Raw genomic sequence first — 17091 nt, forward strand, 5'->3', positions numbered from 1 at the left:
TTGTCAGGGCAATGGAGAATAAAAGGTAAAGACAAAAATGAAGAAAGCTCAAAACAGTTTATACAAAGTTACAATTACTAAAGTAATGCTGACATTAGAATCACAGAACCACAGATTCAATAAGGTTGGAAAAGACCTCAAAGATCAAGGAGTCCAACCTTTGACCAAAAAGAAGTAATTTCTGTATATTAAAATCTGAAGCAAATATCTCTGATAAAGTGTGTGCTTGTGAGGTAGAGCATATGCTTGTGATTTCATATAAACACAAAAACTTCCTGTTTGTTCCTGGAGCAAACATATATGTCCACTAAGCTTTTCCAGTCTTAAAGTGTATGATGGGTTTAAAGGTAAGAAGGGATGTATTTTCCTAGAAGTCACTTAAGTTTTGTGCTACAAGGCTTCTATTTGATGCCCAGTAGTAAGGTTTTCAGCCTTGATTCTGGAAAGAAGTAAGCATGTCAGTAACCTTATACATGCACACTCTTCTGTACACACATTGTATTTTAAACAAAGTTGACAACAAAACCCTTAATGGGCTTTAACAGTAGAACAGCAGTTTCCCAAAGGCTGTACATGACACGTAATTGCATTGGAGTCCAAAGTTATGGTCAGTGTACAAAGTTAAACATGGACAGAACTGTTTGCAGGATTAAGTGCCCTTGATGTCAACTCTAGTAAAAATGTTTAATAATTAAAGATATCAAAAGAGGCTTGAACCGGCATATTTTTTCCACATATAAAAAACTTGCCTAAATGGCATTAATAAGAAAATCTCCCAAGATTACTCAAAGTGCAACAACTTTATAGAAGTTTTTGGTTTTTTTTCCTTTTCAAAAGTGAGCATTTTATATACACACTATTATTCACCATATGCATCTTCACAGTACCTGCAGAAATCTCAAATACAAATCTTCTCAGAGATCCTATAACAAGGTCATAATCAAAATATTCCTAAAACAGAGATGGAATAGCTCCTCTGTAGCAATATAAAAGAAAAACTGTTAAGAAAAACAGAGTACTTCAGGTTAAAATGATACTATGGAGAAAAGTTAGCTTTGATGATGTGAGAAATGACACTCACTTTTAAAATGTCGAAGGTTTATTAAACCATAACAAAATACAACAAAAAGACTGAATAAGGCTAAAAAGCAGTGCTGGGTTTATAAAACTAAACCAGCATGTGCTCATCTACCAAATGGATGCTCTGCCTTTTATACCCCTAGCACTGCCCAAAATCTTGTCACTCAACTCCTTTGCCGTCTATTGGTGGAGATCACTTTCTTACATCTTGATTGGAGATCAGGTGCTGCAATAGGAACAAACCTGAGCTCTCCCAAATTCCCCGGCTATCAAGGCTGTCCAGAGACAACAATAGGAGGGGAAAGAGGATGGTGGGGAGAACATATAACATTATAATATAATATAATATAATATAATATAATATAATATAATATAATATAATATAATATAATATAATATAACATAACATAACATAACATAACATAACATAACATAACATAACATAACATAACATAACATAACATAACATAACATAACATAACATAATATAATATAATATAATATAATATAATATATATTGGATTAATAAAAATATATTCATAATATGTATAATATAATAACATAATAATATACTATAATAATAACAACTACACATTAATAAAAATGTATTAATAAAAAGAATGAAAAAATTTTTAACATACACCTAATATTCATCCCTTAATTGTGAGAGCCAACCATTGTATTGCTCATCTATAACGATGATGATGATGATTATGACAATAGTAATATTTATTCTTCTAATTACCAACACTGAAAAAATAGTGGAATTTTGTGAGGAAGAGAAAACTTTAAAGGGAAAGCAGTAAATTGACTCCAAAGCCAGTCCTGGTGAAAGAACACAGGAAGTCGCCAAGTACTGGGGTGCGGTGGGCATGTGGAATGGGTATTCAGACCAGTGGAAGAGAATGTTGAAAATACCATTCTTTAAGCCTTTTATTATTAATTGAAGCTGAAGTGTTACCTAGACTTATATCACGATCATTTATACTAGGATTTTAGTTCGAGGCACAGCCCAAAAAGAAGAAAATCCAACACCAAAACCCAACTTTGGAAGCTCAGAGTGCAACCCACGAATTCCCGAGCAAAGAGGGGGGAACCCAGCCCTTCCCCTGCCAGGAATAAAACTGTAAACCCCACCAAACGAAAAAGAAATAACCCCAAATCCGTGCTGCCTGGGGCCGTGGGGCCGTGTTCGTCTGCAGCCCTGCGGTGACGGTGCCGCTTCTTTCTCCCCCTCTCCCGGCAGAAGCTGGCGGTGCTGGTGGGCAGCGGCGCCGGCGGCAGAGCCAAGCCCGGCGTTGTCCCGGCGCTCCTCAAGGCTCCGGGCGGCGGAAGCCCCGGCGGCAGCCCCGGGCACAACCTGCCCATCCCCGCGCTGCCGGCCCGGGCGCCCATCGCGATGGTCACGGCGACCCTGCACGGCGGGATGGGTGCGGAGCCACCGCAGAGCGCGCCCGTCAATCTGCAGACCTCGGCCAAGGTTGTGGGTGCCCGCCGGCCGCCGGAGCTCGGCTCCAGCGCCCAGGTACGGCCGGGCCGGGAGGGAGGGAAGGCTGGGGGCCTGAAGGGAAGGAGGCAGGGAGGGATGGGGCCGGGAGGGAGGGATGGGGGCCGGGAGGGAGGGATGAGGGCCGGGCGGGAGCGGGGCGGCGCTGAGGGCTCTGGGCGGACGGGGCGGGAGTGGGTGACCGCTGGGCGGGCGGTGTGAGGGGCTCCGGGCCTGGGGAGGTGCCGGCGGGGCGGGGGGAGACCTGACCCTCCATCCCACTACTGTCGGGGTGCGGGAGCAAGGAGAGATCTGTCCCTCTATCCCGGAGCCATCGGGGTGCGGTGCTCGCCCCGCCGGCCTGCAAGGGGAGGGCATCCTGCTCTGATGATTAGCGCTGGGCGTTTGGGAGCCTCGTGTTGCTGGTCCTCAGTTGCCCCACCTTCTATCGCCGCGTCTCTGATTCTGGAGCAGTTCTTAAAGCTCACGAAGTTTACGCAGAGAAATGTTTGCGGGGCGGGGGAGCTGCTGGCTGTGCTGGCGGTGCTGGAACCTGCTCTCGCTTAGGCACAGCGGAGCTGGCAGGCTGTTGCCTCCGGGTCCAGATGCATAACGTGTTTAATGTTTATGTTAATGTTCATGGTAATTAAAATATTAAACGGACTTAGTGAAAGGAGATCAGAAGGGGAAGGGGTGCTGTTTGTTTGGTGCACGGTATGTTTTGTGCAGTCCATTAGCACAGAAGATTTGACTCCAGTCAAAAGAGAGGGAAGTTGAAATGTAAAGAAAAGTGATAAAGCCTTTCCAAAACTTTGTAGAAGAGGGTGTAATGTATAAATGCTCACATGGATTTCTTTTTTGCTCTCTGCACATAGGGGCTGTGTTAGTCTAGGCGGGGTTTTGTACTCTATTCCCCTTCACAGGCTCAGGATATGAATCTCTAATAATCAGGAAAGGAGAACCTGGTATGGATAAAGGCAACAGGCAAACTATACCTGAAGATTTCTGTAAGTCAAGGTTATGTTGGAATGCATGAGGCTTTTTAACACCCAGGAAGCCCCTTCCTAAACAGCATATGGGACATGACCATCACCTACTGCATCCACTGACAAATGGAAAGCACATTCAGCTACTTTGGAAACCAAATTGTCCTGTCATTTTTCCTGGAGAATCAGTGTTCTGTTTAGCTGTTACACTAACGTATCTGTCTGGGGAATTGGATTTTGAATATCCATTTTGTATTTCATGCTGGGTAATTTCCTTTTTAGAAGGTATTGTTTATGCTTTATTGAAAATATACTTGATGGTATTCTATTAGATATTTCTTAGAATCCTGGAAAATAACTATATGAATGATAATAATATGAAAGATAAAAGTTTCAATATTACAATGGTCTATCATTTTGTGAAGTACTATCTTTTACTGTCACTGTCAGGAGCCATTGGACGAAAAGAATCAAAGCAATGAGGGAAGAAGCTTGAAATATAATTTAATATGTTTAGACCAAATAGTGAAGCAGCACTCCCAGGTGCTGGAGAACAATGTGAGTTATAAATTTGGCTGCAAACTTTCAATTTCTTCAAGTGTTGTTGGAGGAAGAATTTCTAACATGCTGTGGTGTTGAATAATCCATCCTCCTTCCTATTTATCCTTTCAAAAGGGCAAATGGGTCCCAGTCCCACCTTCCACATCCCCAGGCATGATGGGCTCAATGATGTATTCCAGTCTTCTGGAGCCAAGCACTGATGCTCGTGCAGGGTTCTATTTTATATTCTCTAAAGCCTGAAACAGTGTTTGTCCTGGCATTGCAACTTTTCTTTGCAAGGAGCAGCTTCATTTCAAGCAGAGGCTTGTTGTTGTTTGAGTAGCATGGGAATGCTGATCAGCATTTGGGGTTTGCCTTGGTTTTGCTAAAGGAAAATGTTTTTATTTAGAGATGTCTTCACATTGCAAGTTTCCAACAACTTTGTGATTTAGTATCTCTGATTATGTCTGCAATTGATGAAGGAAGAAACTGAGGAATGGCAAAACCATTTTATTTCTAAACCAGAGGACTTTAGTAGTTTTATCTTTTTGAGAATAGTCAGCAAGCATGGATAAAAACAGTAAGAAATACTGTATTACAAAAATAAAAAATGCAAGCTGATCATTGGTCCTAACTGTCATCAAGCTTTAGTGCTGGATTGCATGTTAATTATCCCTCCTCTACCCAAATTAAACTTGTTTTGCAAGATTTATTTTTCTGGGGAAAAAACCCTATTCTTGTTCATGCTCAGTATTCTTGATTGTTTCTGGAGTGTTATTCATGAATCAATAATAGTAACACCTTAGCTACAAGCACTGTAGTGTTGGAGGGAAATTTCATTATTAGTAAACATTTACTATGTCTTATTTTTGGGTTCTTTTGTAATGTTGTTACTGCTCTGTAAAGTTGTTTGGGTTTTTTTTTCCTACAGAAGTGTATGTAGTCTGTAAGATGGAGGATAATACATCTCTTCAAACTGGGCTAAAATGGCAAGATGACAGTTGTAAATGAGATTACTTGTGTAGTGTAGCCTTTTCCTCTGCATCTGAAAAGTGAGGGAAAGGGTGAGGGCATGAAATGTAATGAGTGTCTGAACAGTGATTTCTGCTTGCAAGCATTTAGAGGATCAGAATGTGTATATGGTCATCTCATGTGGTATCTAGCAAGAAGAAAGAAATGCTAAATGAAACTTAGCAGAAAAAATTGATAGGGTATCAAACACTATCTAATACAGAACTTTCAAATAGAATTAAATATAAGTTTGTTACAAAAAGTTCATTTGGGCAGCTGCGAGTCAGTGCTTTCATTTTAGGCTGTTGTTTACCCAGATTTTCAAAGTGATTTTGAAATCTTGTTGACTTCATGGAAGCCATATCTGCATTGGAAAAAGTATCTAAGTAAATAAATGCATAACAGATGCTAAAGGATTGTTTGTACACATATCACATGGTTCATTAGAAGCTGGATATATTGTGAGATTAAAAAGAACTGAAGTATGTAAGCATTGTAAATGGTGAGCTGCAGGAATCAGCACTGGGTCTGCACTATTCCCTGGCAGCCTTTCAGTGTCAACCCCATGTGTGAAGACATGACTGATGGAGCTACACTGATGCAAGTGTACAGAGAGGGATATCATGAGTGGAGCTCTTGCTCCCACTTCAAGACATTAATCTTAGAGCTCCATTTGGATAATCTGGAGCAAGTTATGTTGGCTAAAGCAGAATTTTGCTGGCATAAGCAGAATTTTTCTGGCATATGGTTTATACATGATAGGTATGCTGTGCCTTCAGAGAATTTCTAGTGCTGCTGTGTAGAGAGAATGCCCTAGAGCTATTGGGGAGTCAATGGTATGCCTGTACCTACAACATACTTTGGTATAAAGAGATTTTGATATAAGCCTCTCAAATTTTATTTTTATTGTAATGATACTTATGTGGTAGTTACCCTTTCCTATCCTCACCACCATTTCCTGACTGAAAACAAGGTCTGAGGTTGCTTTGCTGAAGGACAAAGTTCCATCTGCTGTGCTGGAACAATGTAGCTTGTAAAGAAAATGCCCCTCTGCTGTCTCCTCATTCTCTTCTAACTAGCAAATGTTTGGGCCAGCAGTCATTCCAGGGTCTGGTTTGGGGAAATCAGAAAGCCTTTTGGTTGTTGGAAAGACAGTTGGATCAGGCAGCATTGGAAGCACAAGCAGAGAGGAGGAATACTGCTGTCAGACCCCTTGGCTGCCTTTCAGGATCTGTGGTGGAAGACAAAAGTGCTAGAAGGACGTGTCAGTACTGAGCCATGGAGCACCAGGACACGCACACAGAATGTCTGAAACTCACTGGGATCTCTGTCTCCTGTTACTCTGTGCTACTCTTACAGAACACCTTAGCAAGGCCCTGGCTCCCTGCCCATCCTGACTCCAAAAACAGCATCAAACCTACCTCCTGTACTTCCCTTACCACACATGTATTTCCCTGGGTCAGCTAGAGAAAATTTGGAAGCTTCCCCATGCACACGTCCTCTTGCATCCTGGGGCTTTTCTATACAGAAGGGTCCTTTCAAAGCAAAATACAGTATGAGGATTTATGGTGCTATAAATTCCTGGCAAGATAATAAACTCTTGTCCACAAATGCTTCATTAACTCCACAGCTCACAGAACTACTTGTGTCCCTGTTTAGACTGAGCAGACAACACGGGCATCCATTTATTTTTCAGGAAATGTGGCTTTTATACATTTAGGAGGATGCTCATACATACCTGTTAGTTATCTGTATAGTCAATTTACCAGTAAAAAAAGCATCCTGGAACTTCAGGGACATACTTTTGCCTATGATGGTAATTTCTCTGAATAATATATTTGTAGAATGATTTATTACCTTTCTCTTCACCATCCTACTTTATGTGCTTCACTGTGCCCTTTGTAAAAGTACTACTTCTGTAACTGGAAATCCTCCTGTGCACGTGACTAAGTCTTTTTGGTTTTTATTTATTATTTGTATCGCAGCAGTACTTACAGGTTTTATTTATAGAGGTATTTACCTGTATTGGTTATGTGGCTATATTTAGATATTTTTTTTTCCTAGAATCCATGTTACTACAGTGCCTGAAAACATGGCAATAGTAAATTTATCCTCACAATATGGAGTTGGTATGACTGAGGTGTTATTATTCCATGTTTTACTGTGGGAAAACTGAACTTCTCCATATGAAGCACACAAGGGCTGCCTTAGGCAGGATCCCTGTATTGGCAGCCACACTACAGGCCTTTTTTGGTAATTTTGAGAATGCCTCAGTGTCTATGCTGCACATGGCATCCTTGGGAATGAGAACTGTTCAGCAAGTCCTTGGATCATGCTACGGCCCCCTTAGCCTTTGCTGTATCTCTTTGGGCATCTTCCTCATCCATGTGCGGAAATGCAGGTGGAAATGATAACTAGTGAGCACAAGTAAGGACAAAAGAAAGATCTGGAGGCTCCACACAGATCTAGGAGAGGGGGAAAATAAAATAAAAAAAAAGGATTATGACAGCCTTGGTCATGTTGGCAATCTCCAGAGCACCAACTGGTGTTCAGTTGTATTTTTATTCAGATCTGCGTTGGTCAGTGATGGCTGATGAATTTCAAGATATTGAAGAGATTTGTTGAGAGCTTACTTGAGCTTTGTTTTATTGGTCACTATATTGGTTTCTGGGTGTCTGTCTTGGAGGAGCAGAGCAATGATTGCTCTGTGTGGGTAACAGTTCCTATTGACTTTCTCTAAATTGTTCTGGTTTTTATAGTTAACTCAAATGTGAAACAGAGGCTGGGCTTCCTGCTGGGGCCTAATTAGGGCTCTGAGCTTTCTGCTTTTGCTGGTCTATGAAAGCAACCTGGTGTGGTAACAGTGTTCTGTTCAAAATAGCAACAGAGAAAACTCCACAGAAAGCCTGTGGTGTGGAGATTTTGAACAGATAAAAGTACTGACTGTGCCACCATGGCCAGTTTCATACACCAGAGTTGTTCTAAACAGAGGAATTGTGAAGTATGGTCCTATTAGAGTGTACCTTCAGGAATATGTGAAAGTGTAGAATAGGAGAGGTGACTTGGCCAAATTAAATTGAGAATAATAATAAAGAAAAGCACTCAGAGAGAAGAAACTCCAAGGATTCACCACTCCACTCACCATCCCGTGATCAATTCTTGCCATTGGGGCTTAAGTTTTAACTCTACCATTAGACAGTAGTACAGAGAACGGTAATTTTAGGAAATGGGTTATAGAGTGTGTGTGACACATTCTGCTTATATCTGCACCCTCTTAGTTGCAAGTTTTATTAAGGGAGATTAATGAATTTACTCCATATTTAAAATGGGCATCTAAGAGCAGGATTTGGCCTTACTACTCTGATATATACAGCGTAAAAGCACTTTAAAATTAGTATTTCTTGCTAAATAGCATGAAATTATATCCTTTCAGGTTAATTAAACCATTTCTCAATGCCTGGTTGCTGTTGATGGTATATTTAAATGTCAGATTCACAATAAGCACTTATGCTGCTCGATGATAAATAGCTTCCTTTCAAATATCCCATATATATGTATATGGTCAATCCATCTAAAGCATGTGGATTTCTGCTCTGCTCAATCTGCATTTCCATTTGGTCTACATTAGGGTTCAGACACCCAAAGACTGAATAAAGACAGGAACTGCATTAAACCTCATTAGGCCCTATATGGTATTCCTTACAAAGCCAAAAATTTCCAGTGAAGGTGGCAGAATGTTCAGCAGGAAAGGATTAGTAAAAGTGGACTTACACTGACTGTCTGATATTTTGTTTTAAAAATATAAGAGCAACTTTTCCAAATTTGTTTCTGTGGGAACTGGCAAACAAGCACCCTGCTGGAAGAAAATTAATGACCAGGGAATAATTGTGAGTCTCAGTTTTTGGAGATCAGACAGTGGTAGCTGTCTGCAGTATTTGTGTCACTGAGCATCCCATCTGCAGGTCCATGTGCAGTGGGGTGTAGGAATGGATGTGCACCTTAAGTATTTATGGAATGGATTTGCTTCCTGTGAGTGTCTGGGAAGTGTCTCTACTGAAGAACACAAGCAGAAGGAGATTAACTAAAAACTACTTTAGTTTTGTCAGTGATTCCTGGTCCTGCAGAAGAATGATGGAGCTGTCAGCACATTTGTATGCCTAGTCCTTATAGCCAGAAGTACTTCATTGTCCTGTCTATAGAGAACCAAACAGAAGAGACCAGGTTAAAAGAGAGAAAGGGAATTGGTCCAATTTCATGCCTTTTCTTTGGAGCAGTTTTAACTGCCAATAAAAGAAAGTCTTAAAATTTAGGAATATAAAAAGAAGTGTGGGCAGCAGGGAGAGACCCTTCTGCCCCACTTTGGTGAGACCTGACCTGCAGAGCTGCCTCCAGCCCTGGGGCCCAGCACAGGAAGGACATGGAGCTGTTGGAGCAAGTCCAGAGGAGGCACCAGGATGATCAGAGGGATGAAGCAGCTCTACTGTGATGAAACCCTGGGAGAATTCAGATTGCTCAGCCTGGAGAAGAGAAGCTTTGGGGTGACTTACTTGTCTGAAGGACCCAACAAGGAAGGTGAAGACAGAATTTGAACAAAGGTCTGGAGTGACAGGACAAGGGAGAATGGCTTCAAAGTGACAGAGGACAGGGTTAGGTGAGATATTGGGAAGAAATTTTTTCTTGTAAAGGTGAGTGAGACCCTGGCCCAGGTTGCCAAGAGAAGCTCTGGCTGCCCCATCCCTGGAAGTGTCCAAGATGTGGTTGGATGGGGCTTGGAGCAACCTGGTCTTGTGGAAGGTGTTCCTGGCCATGGCAGAGGGTAGGACAGGATGAGCTTTAAGGTCTTTTCCAACCCAAGCCTTTCTGGAATTCTGGGATTCTATGAATATATAGGCAGTCCCTTTATGGAAGTTTCTGTGGTATTTTCATATACCCTTATGTATTATCCATAGAAACAAAGTTCTGAGTCCCTTGTTCTAATGCTGAGACTTTTTAGCACATTATTGTTTTGACATTAATCAGAGTAGCTCCCATAGAGAGCTTTGATTCACTTCAGAAAAGCAAATAACGTTCTAAAAATGATAATACACTGTAGCTATCTCATTGTAGTTGGAGGCTGTCTGTGCTTCACAGAAATTACTGGGCAAGCATTCCTAAGAATGTCAGAATTTTCAACTTAGTTCTATTTAAAATGGGGGAACAAGAATGTGAGGGGCTGGATAGAAAATGTTAGGGCTGTGTGATTCATACTTGAAGTGCAGTTTGTAATGGTGAAAGATTATCAACTCTGGGGCTAGAGAAATAATTTCCTAGGTCTTTTTCTAAATTATAGGATGCATAAACAGGTCTACTTATTCTACATGTGCTGTTACTTTAATAAAATGCACCACTTTTGGAAAGGAAAAGCTTTGGAATATTACCAAATGTCCTAGTTCCATTTATTGTCTAAAGGTGGGCTTTTCTCATTATCTACAGAGTTTGTTGGATAGTTGAATAATTTGCAGCAATCTGTTTGATACCAGACTGCAAACTCTGTATTTATCTTCTTTCAATGTTCATATTGCAAATACAGGCATAAAATTTCCAGTTGGTGTTCTAACTGTATCAGGATTTGGCAATTGGTCTGCTACTAATCTCACAATGTGCATTTGTGTCTATATTGAAATTGATTGGAAAACTGTATCAGGAAATACTGATCTTCAATTATTTTATGTATAGATGTGGAGGAGTTGGTGAGAGAGATGGGAGAGAGAGTAGATACTGTAAACAGAGTGCTGATGAATACTCAAGTAGTAAATAGAATATCTTAGAAGTCATTCCTGAGAGCAATAAAGGCAGCAATTTGATTTCATCTGTGGATAATAAACTTGTTTCACATTGCAATATAAGTGGTGGTGGCTATGTTATATTAATATTTATTAGTCCCTATGATGTTAGGGTTTAGTTGTTCTCTTTTCCTCACATCACAGCCATTTTGTAAAAATTCAAGTTAAATTGCTACACAATAAGCAATTAAAAGTGTTTGTGTGTGAGAGAGAGAAGAAAGTAATCTGTGTATGGAGATATTCTTATAGAGAATAACAGACCTCCCTAACTAGAAATCTAGAGAGCTGTGCTCAAAGTGATGGAGTTCTGTTTGCATTAGTTAAAAATTTGGCTCTTTGAATGCATATTTCAACCCACAGGAACTGTTTTGCTGTTCTAATCAGAGTGGTTTGAATGGGTTTCCTGCTTTTTAATGGGGTGTTTGTATATCTCTTGCTTTGACTGTGGGCAGTGCCTCTTCAAGAATGAGATTGTGTACTGTGTTCACTGGCCTTTTTGTGTGACATGTGAAGGATTGCCATCTTGGGGGATGAGTCAGAAAGTGCCTGATCCAAATTTAACCAAATTTGTTCATCTCTAAAGTTAGAGAATAGCTGAATAAGACAGATATATTTCAGTTTCCATCAGTGACAAGGACAGAGTGTTGGTGGATGCCTGTTAACAGCTTGTGTTAATAGTGTGTGTTTTTGATACTCACATGGGTGTGCATGGGTGGGAAAAGTCTAGTTACTTTTACTTATCATGTGCCTGTTTCTTCTTTGACTGCTTTTAAATTGCTCTTGGGCTTGATGTTCCTTCCGTGCAGATAATTCTTGGGCAGATGGTGCGCTGTGGTCTTGAGTCATGTTTTTGCCCTCTTGAGTAGAAAGACTTGCATTGGACTTGGATTTTTATCATTATGAAAACTGAAATAAAACTGCCTTTTAAAATAAGGCAGGCACCAGGCAAGGTAAGACAAACCAAAATTCTTTTTCTTGATCTTATAATCAGGCTTCAATATCAATAATTTCAGAAAACGGTTTCAAGCTTATCCTCCATTTGAGCATAACCCTGAGTTAACATATATATAATTCATGTCTTCCACAGGATTAATCATATCCACGTGTCAGTTTGTATTTACCTGCTTTTCTGTGCTGGGGTCTAAATCTTTTTGACTGTTCTAATTCTTTGGCCAAATATTGTCCTTGGAGATTTGACCAGTGAAAGCAAGACCATATCCCCACCACTTTTGTGCAAGGCATTTTGTTAATGGGTATGACTCTTTGGGGGATTTTCTCTGTGAGATCTTTATTATAGACCTCTGTTTAGTCTCTTTTTCTTATTTTATTTTATTAGGACCTCAGTTCAGTGACTTGTGTCAACAAATTTGCATGTGTAGTGATGGATTGTGATATTACAAACAATTTGATTGTTGCATCCCTCACTGAATCAAACAGTGAAACTGGTTGGGTGGGAGATATGTTCATTTTTATTTGCAGCATCACTGCAATAGCAGTGGCTGAATAGGTAATACCAGAATGTGCATGACAGCTTTAACAGGATTTAAGCAACATAGTGCTTCCTGTAGTTTGCTGACCTGGTAATGATGATTTAAGGGTCTTACCTGAAATGTTTACTGTTGGGGGGCAACATTGGTGGCTGAGTTCTTTTCCCCAGGACTGAGATTGATCAGGGAGAGACTTGTTTTCTCATATTCGGGCTCAGTTGTTTCTTCTTTCTTACCTACATTACATATTTACAGAGTACATGGAGCTACATACACTAGGGAAGCGAGGTGCAAAATGGAGAGAGGAAGAATCTCCATTTACCCAATAATCAAATGCCAAGTAACTTATTTTCTTTTGTGACCCAATGGTGTTTCTTTAGTGACCCTGTGTGCTGCAATGCGGATTCTTTCATCCAATCACTCATTATTACCCAAAAACCCTTAGAAGAAGAAAATGAAGAAGGAAGAGGAACAAGAAAGAGAAAGATGCAATGCCCCATCCTCCATCTTGTATCTCACATATTAACTAAAACTCCAAAGTCTCCCCCAGTGATTTAATACAATTCTGTCTGACTCGCACACTCACATTCTCAGCTTCTCTACTTAGTTGTAGAAGCTTTCTCCATGGCTTTAAGTTAAACTCAGTGTTCTCTTGGGTGTCAGAACCTGTCAGCAGAGATAAAGGAATATCTCCTGTGCCTGTGACCCAAACATCTCCCCATCCTGTTTGAACCAAGAACACTTCCTTAGCACTCTTTTCTATCATCTGTTGGATCCACTGAAGTAGACAGGGCACAAAAAACAGGAGTATGATAACAATCAATATGAATATACCTATCCTTTTAAGTTCCCTCCTCAGTGATGCAAGGCTCAACCAACCAAACAGACCATTCCACCACAATCTCTTTTCAACTCCATGTTTGGCTATATCCTCTTTCAAGTGTTGTAAACTCTTGTGGATGGACTCCAAATGATCGGACAGATTCATGCAACACATTTCTTCAAACTCTTCACATCCATGTCTTCTCTAGCAAGAGAAGATCAGTTGCTGCTCTGTTTTGCAGAGTAGTGTCTCACACTTTGAACATCAGTTAACAAATCGCTCAAAGCAAGAGAGGTGGAACAAGATCGCTTGCTTAGCCAGCAGCCTAATCTGTCCAGTTGTTTCAAGGCTTCTCCTAAAGCTACTTGAGGTGAAAGGAAAGCTGCTACAAATTCTGTCCAAAATTCCATGAGTGAAACTCATCGTTGCAATCAGATGCGTACTGATTGACAAACCTCTTCCCTCTGAGTCTTTTCTCTTTTATCATTTTTATGTTAGATGTTAGCAGAGAGAGCTTTCCAATACTCCATGGACCACCTTTAATGTCTGACAGAATGGCGGGCCAAACTCTCTCTTCACAAATAAGAAAATTCCCTTTTGGCAATTGCAATGGAACATGTCTGGGTGGTGTGATCAGGACTGATGTGAAATTGCACCAAGATGTCACATCTTTGTATAAAATCCTGATTTGGAGTGACATCTGTAACTTTATCTTTGTTTTGTTTTGACAAAGTAGAATCGAATACTCTACAAAAATCCCTTCTCACTGAGCCAAGGATTTCCAATTCTTGGGATTCATAGGATGTCATAGGGAGGAATTTGGTCTAGAGCACCATCCATCAGCAAGATTTAGAATGAATCGTGAAAGTTTTGGAGGGATGTTTTTTGTAATTGACCACTTGTCCACTGGAAAACCAACCAAGCAAGCTAAGAGTGGTTTCCCTGGACTTGACTGAGTCAAACAAATGGCGTCCAGGCCAGATGCATTGGCCAGTCACCTAAATATTTTCTTTTGGTTGACTCACGGGCAAGACTGCATTATTTAAAGCAATCAATGAAGTGACAAGGCACAAGGGTGATACCTGATTTAGTTTCATGTTCAATGGCCTTTTTTCTCGTGTGAGATTATGAATTGTGATACAATCCACACCACACTTTAGCAAACAAGGTTTTACAATATTAACATACTTTTTTAACTATAGTAACATAGCTTTTTTACATAAATTTCAAAGTTCGCTGCTTCTGCATGTGGGATAAAAGATGTTTGTTGTCAACTGCAGTCTTGATAGTTCATGTCTGCATGCTCACTTTTCTGTTCCTGGGATCCTTGGCTTGTTTCTGTGGTCAACAAGGCTTCATGTTCTTTGCTGGAAGCTACTTCTGCCCTGAACCTGTGGAGACACAAGCATTCCCTTTGCCCCAAGTTATTAATTGAAATGAACCTTCAATATGTCCTGTTTCTGGATTTTTGATCAGAACCAAAGGATTTTCCTTTAATTTTGCCTGAGTACTGTTGGAAAAATGTCAGATGATTGGCAGAACTGGTTCTGCAAAAGAACTGTTCAGAAAATTTAAAATACGTAAGGTTTTGTTTAATCATACTTGAAGCGTAGCCTCTGCCTCCCCCCTTTTTTGTGTTTAAAGATAAGACACGTGTCTTTTTGTTATGCACATGAAAAAATCAAAGCAAAACAATACATGTAGTAAACAACAAACTTACAGCAATTAGGGATCAGTTAAATGATAGACATAATTGATAACACATGTGAAATTAGAAGATCATTAATTATTAAATGTACTAGATGTACTATCATCTCAGAGTCTGCAACAGCTAATAAACCCCAAATCAGTGATAAATTGGAAAATTATGTCCAGATAAAAATTCTCCAAACTCACTTTAAAAGTAGATTCAGCTCTTATATTAATAAGGTCAGATTGACAAGTCAAAATGACATGAATATTTTTTTGATGCAGAAAACATCTGGGTCTGTTGGGAAATTTCCCATCCAGGTAAAGTCAAGACCTGGCCAGGGCCTAGGCTTTAAACTGGAAGGATATCCCTAACTTATTTTTTTTTAAACAAAATGCTTAACAATTAGAATCTAATCAAATATCCAATATTTGGTTCCCTTCCAAGTTTAACTTTGGAAATACTGAAAAACCATGAAACTACATTGGATTAAATCTATAACAAACCTGTTCAAACAAAGGAAAAAACTAAAGAATGAAAGAAACCTGCAGAGTTAGCTAAACAACCTGTTTGAAGAAATGCATTTTACAGTTAGAGAACAAAAATAATAGAATATATGAGAATACAGCCACAATTACAGTAATAATACCTTATAATTCATGCTTATCATAAAAAAATCCACAAATTTATATCATACAATGAATACATCAGCAGCAAATGTGTAAAGAAGATAACATTTTCAAAACATTCATGCATCAACAACAAAACTGAAACAAAGTAAAAAACTTTTGAACTTCTTAATATGAATAACTATTTTAATTTTTTCTTGTTACTTAGAAATGCAAAACCAGCAGGTATTATAAAAAATATCCATAAGCTTTCAAATTTATTTTTGAAGACACTTCAGTCAACATGGGCTCCTCTCTGCAGCTCAATTTTGACTGCAAAAACCTGCAGCTTGAAAAATGAATGGAACAGAAATCTGAATAATCCAGCAATGCAATTAGCAATTCTTCTGATTTTTGAATTGCCCAATCAAAATGTTCTTTTTCAAAGATAAATCATTACAAAATCTTTGCCTGCCATTATCAACAATCTCATTCGTGTCCTAATTATGATCTGTACTATCATTTCTATTGTTGTGAAAATTGTTTTTGGAGACCTGTAGGGTAGGAAAATCTATTTGATTATTAACAATGAATGTTTTCTTTGAAGCATCCCATTAAAATATGAGACCGTACAATTGCATGTTTTCTCCTAACTGCAAGGAAAAATGGTTGAGACGTTGCACAACAATGTGATTGTCTTTATTGAAGGGCTTCAGTGATCCTCTCAAGAACTTCTTGAGCCTCAGGCATGAGGGTTCTGGGAGATTTAATGTTGCTTTCTCCTCTCAACAGATTGAAAAATGGTGCAAGTTCATCATTGGTGATTAATTTTCAGTCCTTGAGGAAGGACCACCCAACATATAGTATCTTTGTAAAGGTTCTTCTTTGTTGATGCTTGGGACAGAAAATGCATATCATGGAGCATCTTTTGAATGAAGTGGAATGTTGAAGAAGTAACCTTTCAGATCAATGATCACAAGCGGCCAATCTCTTGGAATCAGCAAGAGAGAAGGCAGACCGAGTTGAAGTAGTCCTATCTCCTCAATGACCTCGTTGATTTTTCTGAGGTCATGAAGCAATCTCCATAAATTGGAGGTTTTCTTGTGGATGACAAACACTGGAAATTCCAAGGACTGTTTGTCAGCTTGATGTGACCTTTCTGCAATTGTTCCTTCACTAATTTCTTGAAAGCACTCAATTTACTCTGTGTCAGGGGCTGCTGGCCCACCCAGACAGGTTTGTCTGTCTTCCAAGTCAGTCTCAGGGTGGTGAGTGTTGCAGTGACTCCCATCAAAAATCCACTTCTATTTTTGTGCCTCATTGTGACAGGATGTCTCTTCCCCAAACCGTGATGGATTTGTGCACAATGAAGGGACAAATGATTGCTGTCTCTCCTTCTGGCTCTGAAACAACAATTGTACATTTGCTCTGCATGCATAATGTGCTTCCTCTGATCCCTGAGAGAGAGTTCAGAGGTATTACCAAGTTCCATTCTCTGGGCCAAAAGACGTAAGAAATGACCATGACATCCACGCCGGTGTCCAGCATGCCTGTAATT

General features: G+C 39.8%; 1 protein-coding gene across 1 annotated transcript in view; it reads left to right on the plus strand.

The window, feature by feature from the left end:
- The first annotated feature begins 2007 nt into the window (after positions 1–2007).
- The window catches only part of PHF21B (PHD finger protein 21B), an 82360-nt gene continuing 67276 nt past the window's right edge, over positions 2008–17091 (plus strand). Inside the window, exon 1 of the mRNA XM_033514574.1 lies at positions 2008–2605. Within this exon, the coding sequence (XP_033370465.1) occupies positions 2480–2605 (126 nt within the window). The 5' untranslated portion in view covers positions 2008–2479. The remainder of the gene's footprint in view (positions 2606–17091) is intronic.

Source organism: Parus major, chromosome 1A (assembly GCF_001522545.3).
Source record: "Parus major isolate Abel chromosome 1A, Parus_major1.1, whole genome shotgun sequence".
Lineage (NCBI taxonomy): Eukaryota > Metazoa > Chordata > Aves > Passeriformes > Paridae > Parus > Parus major.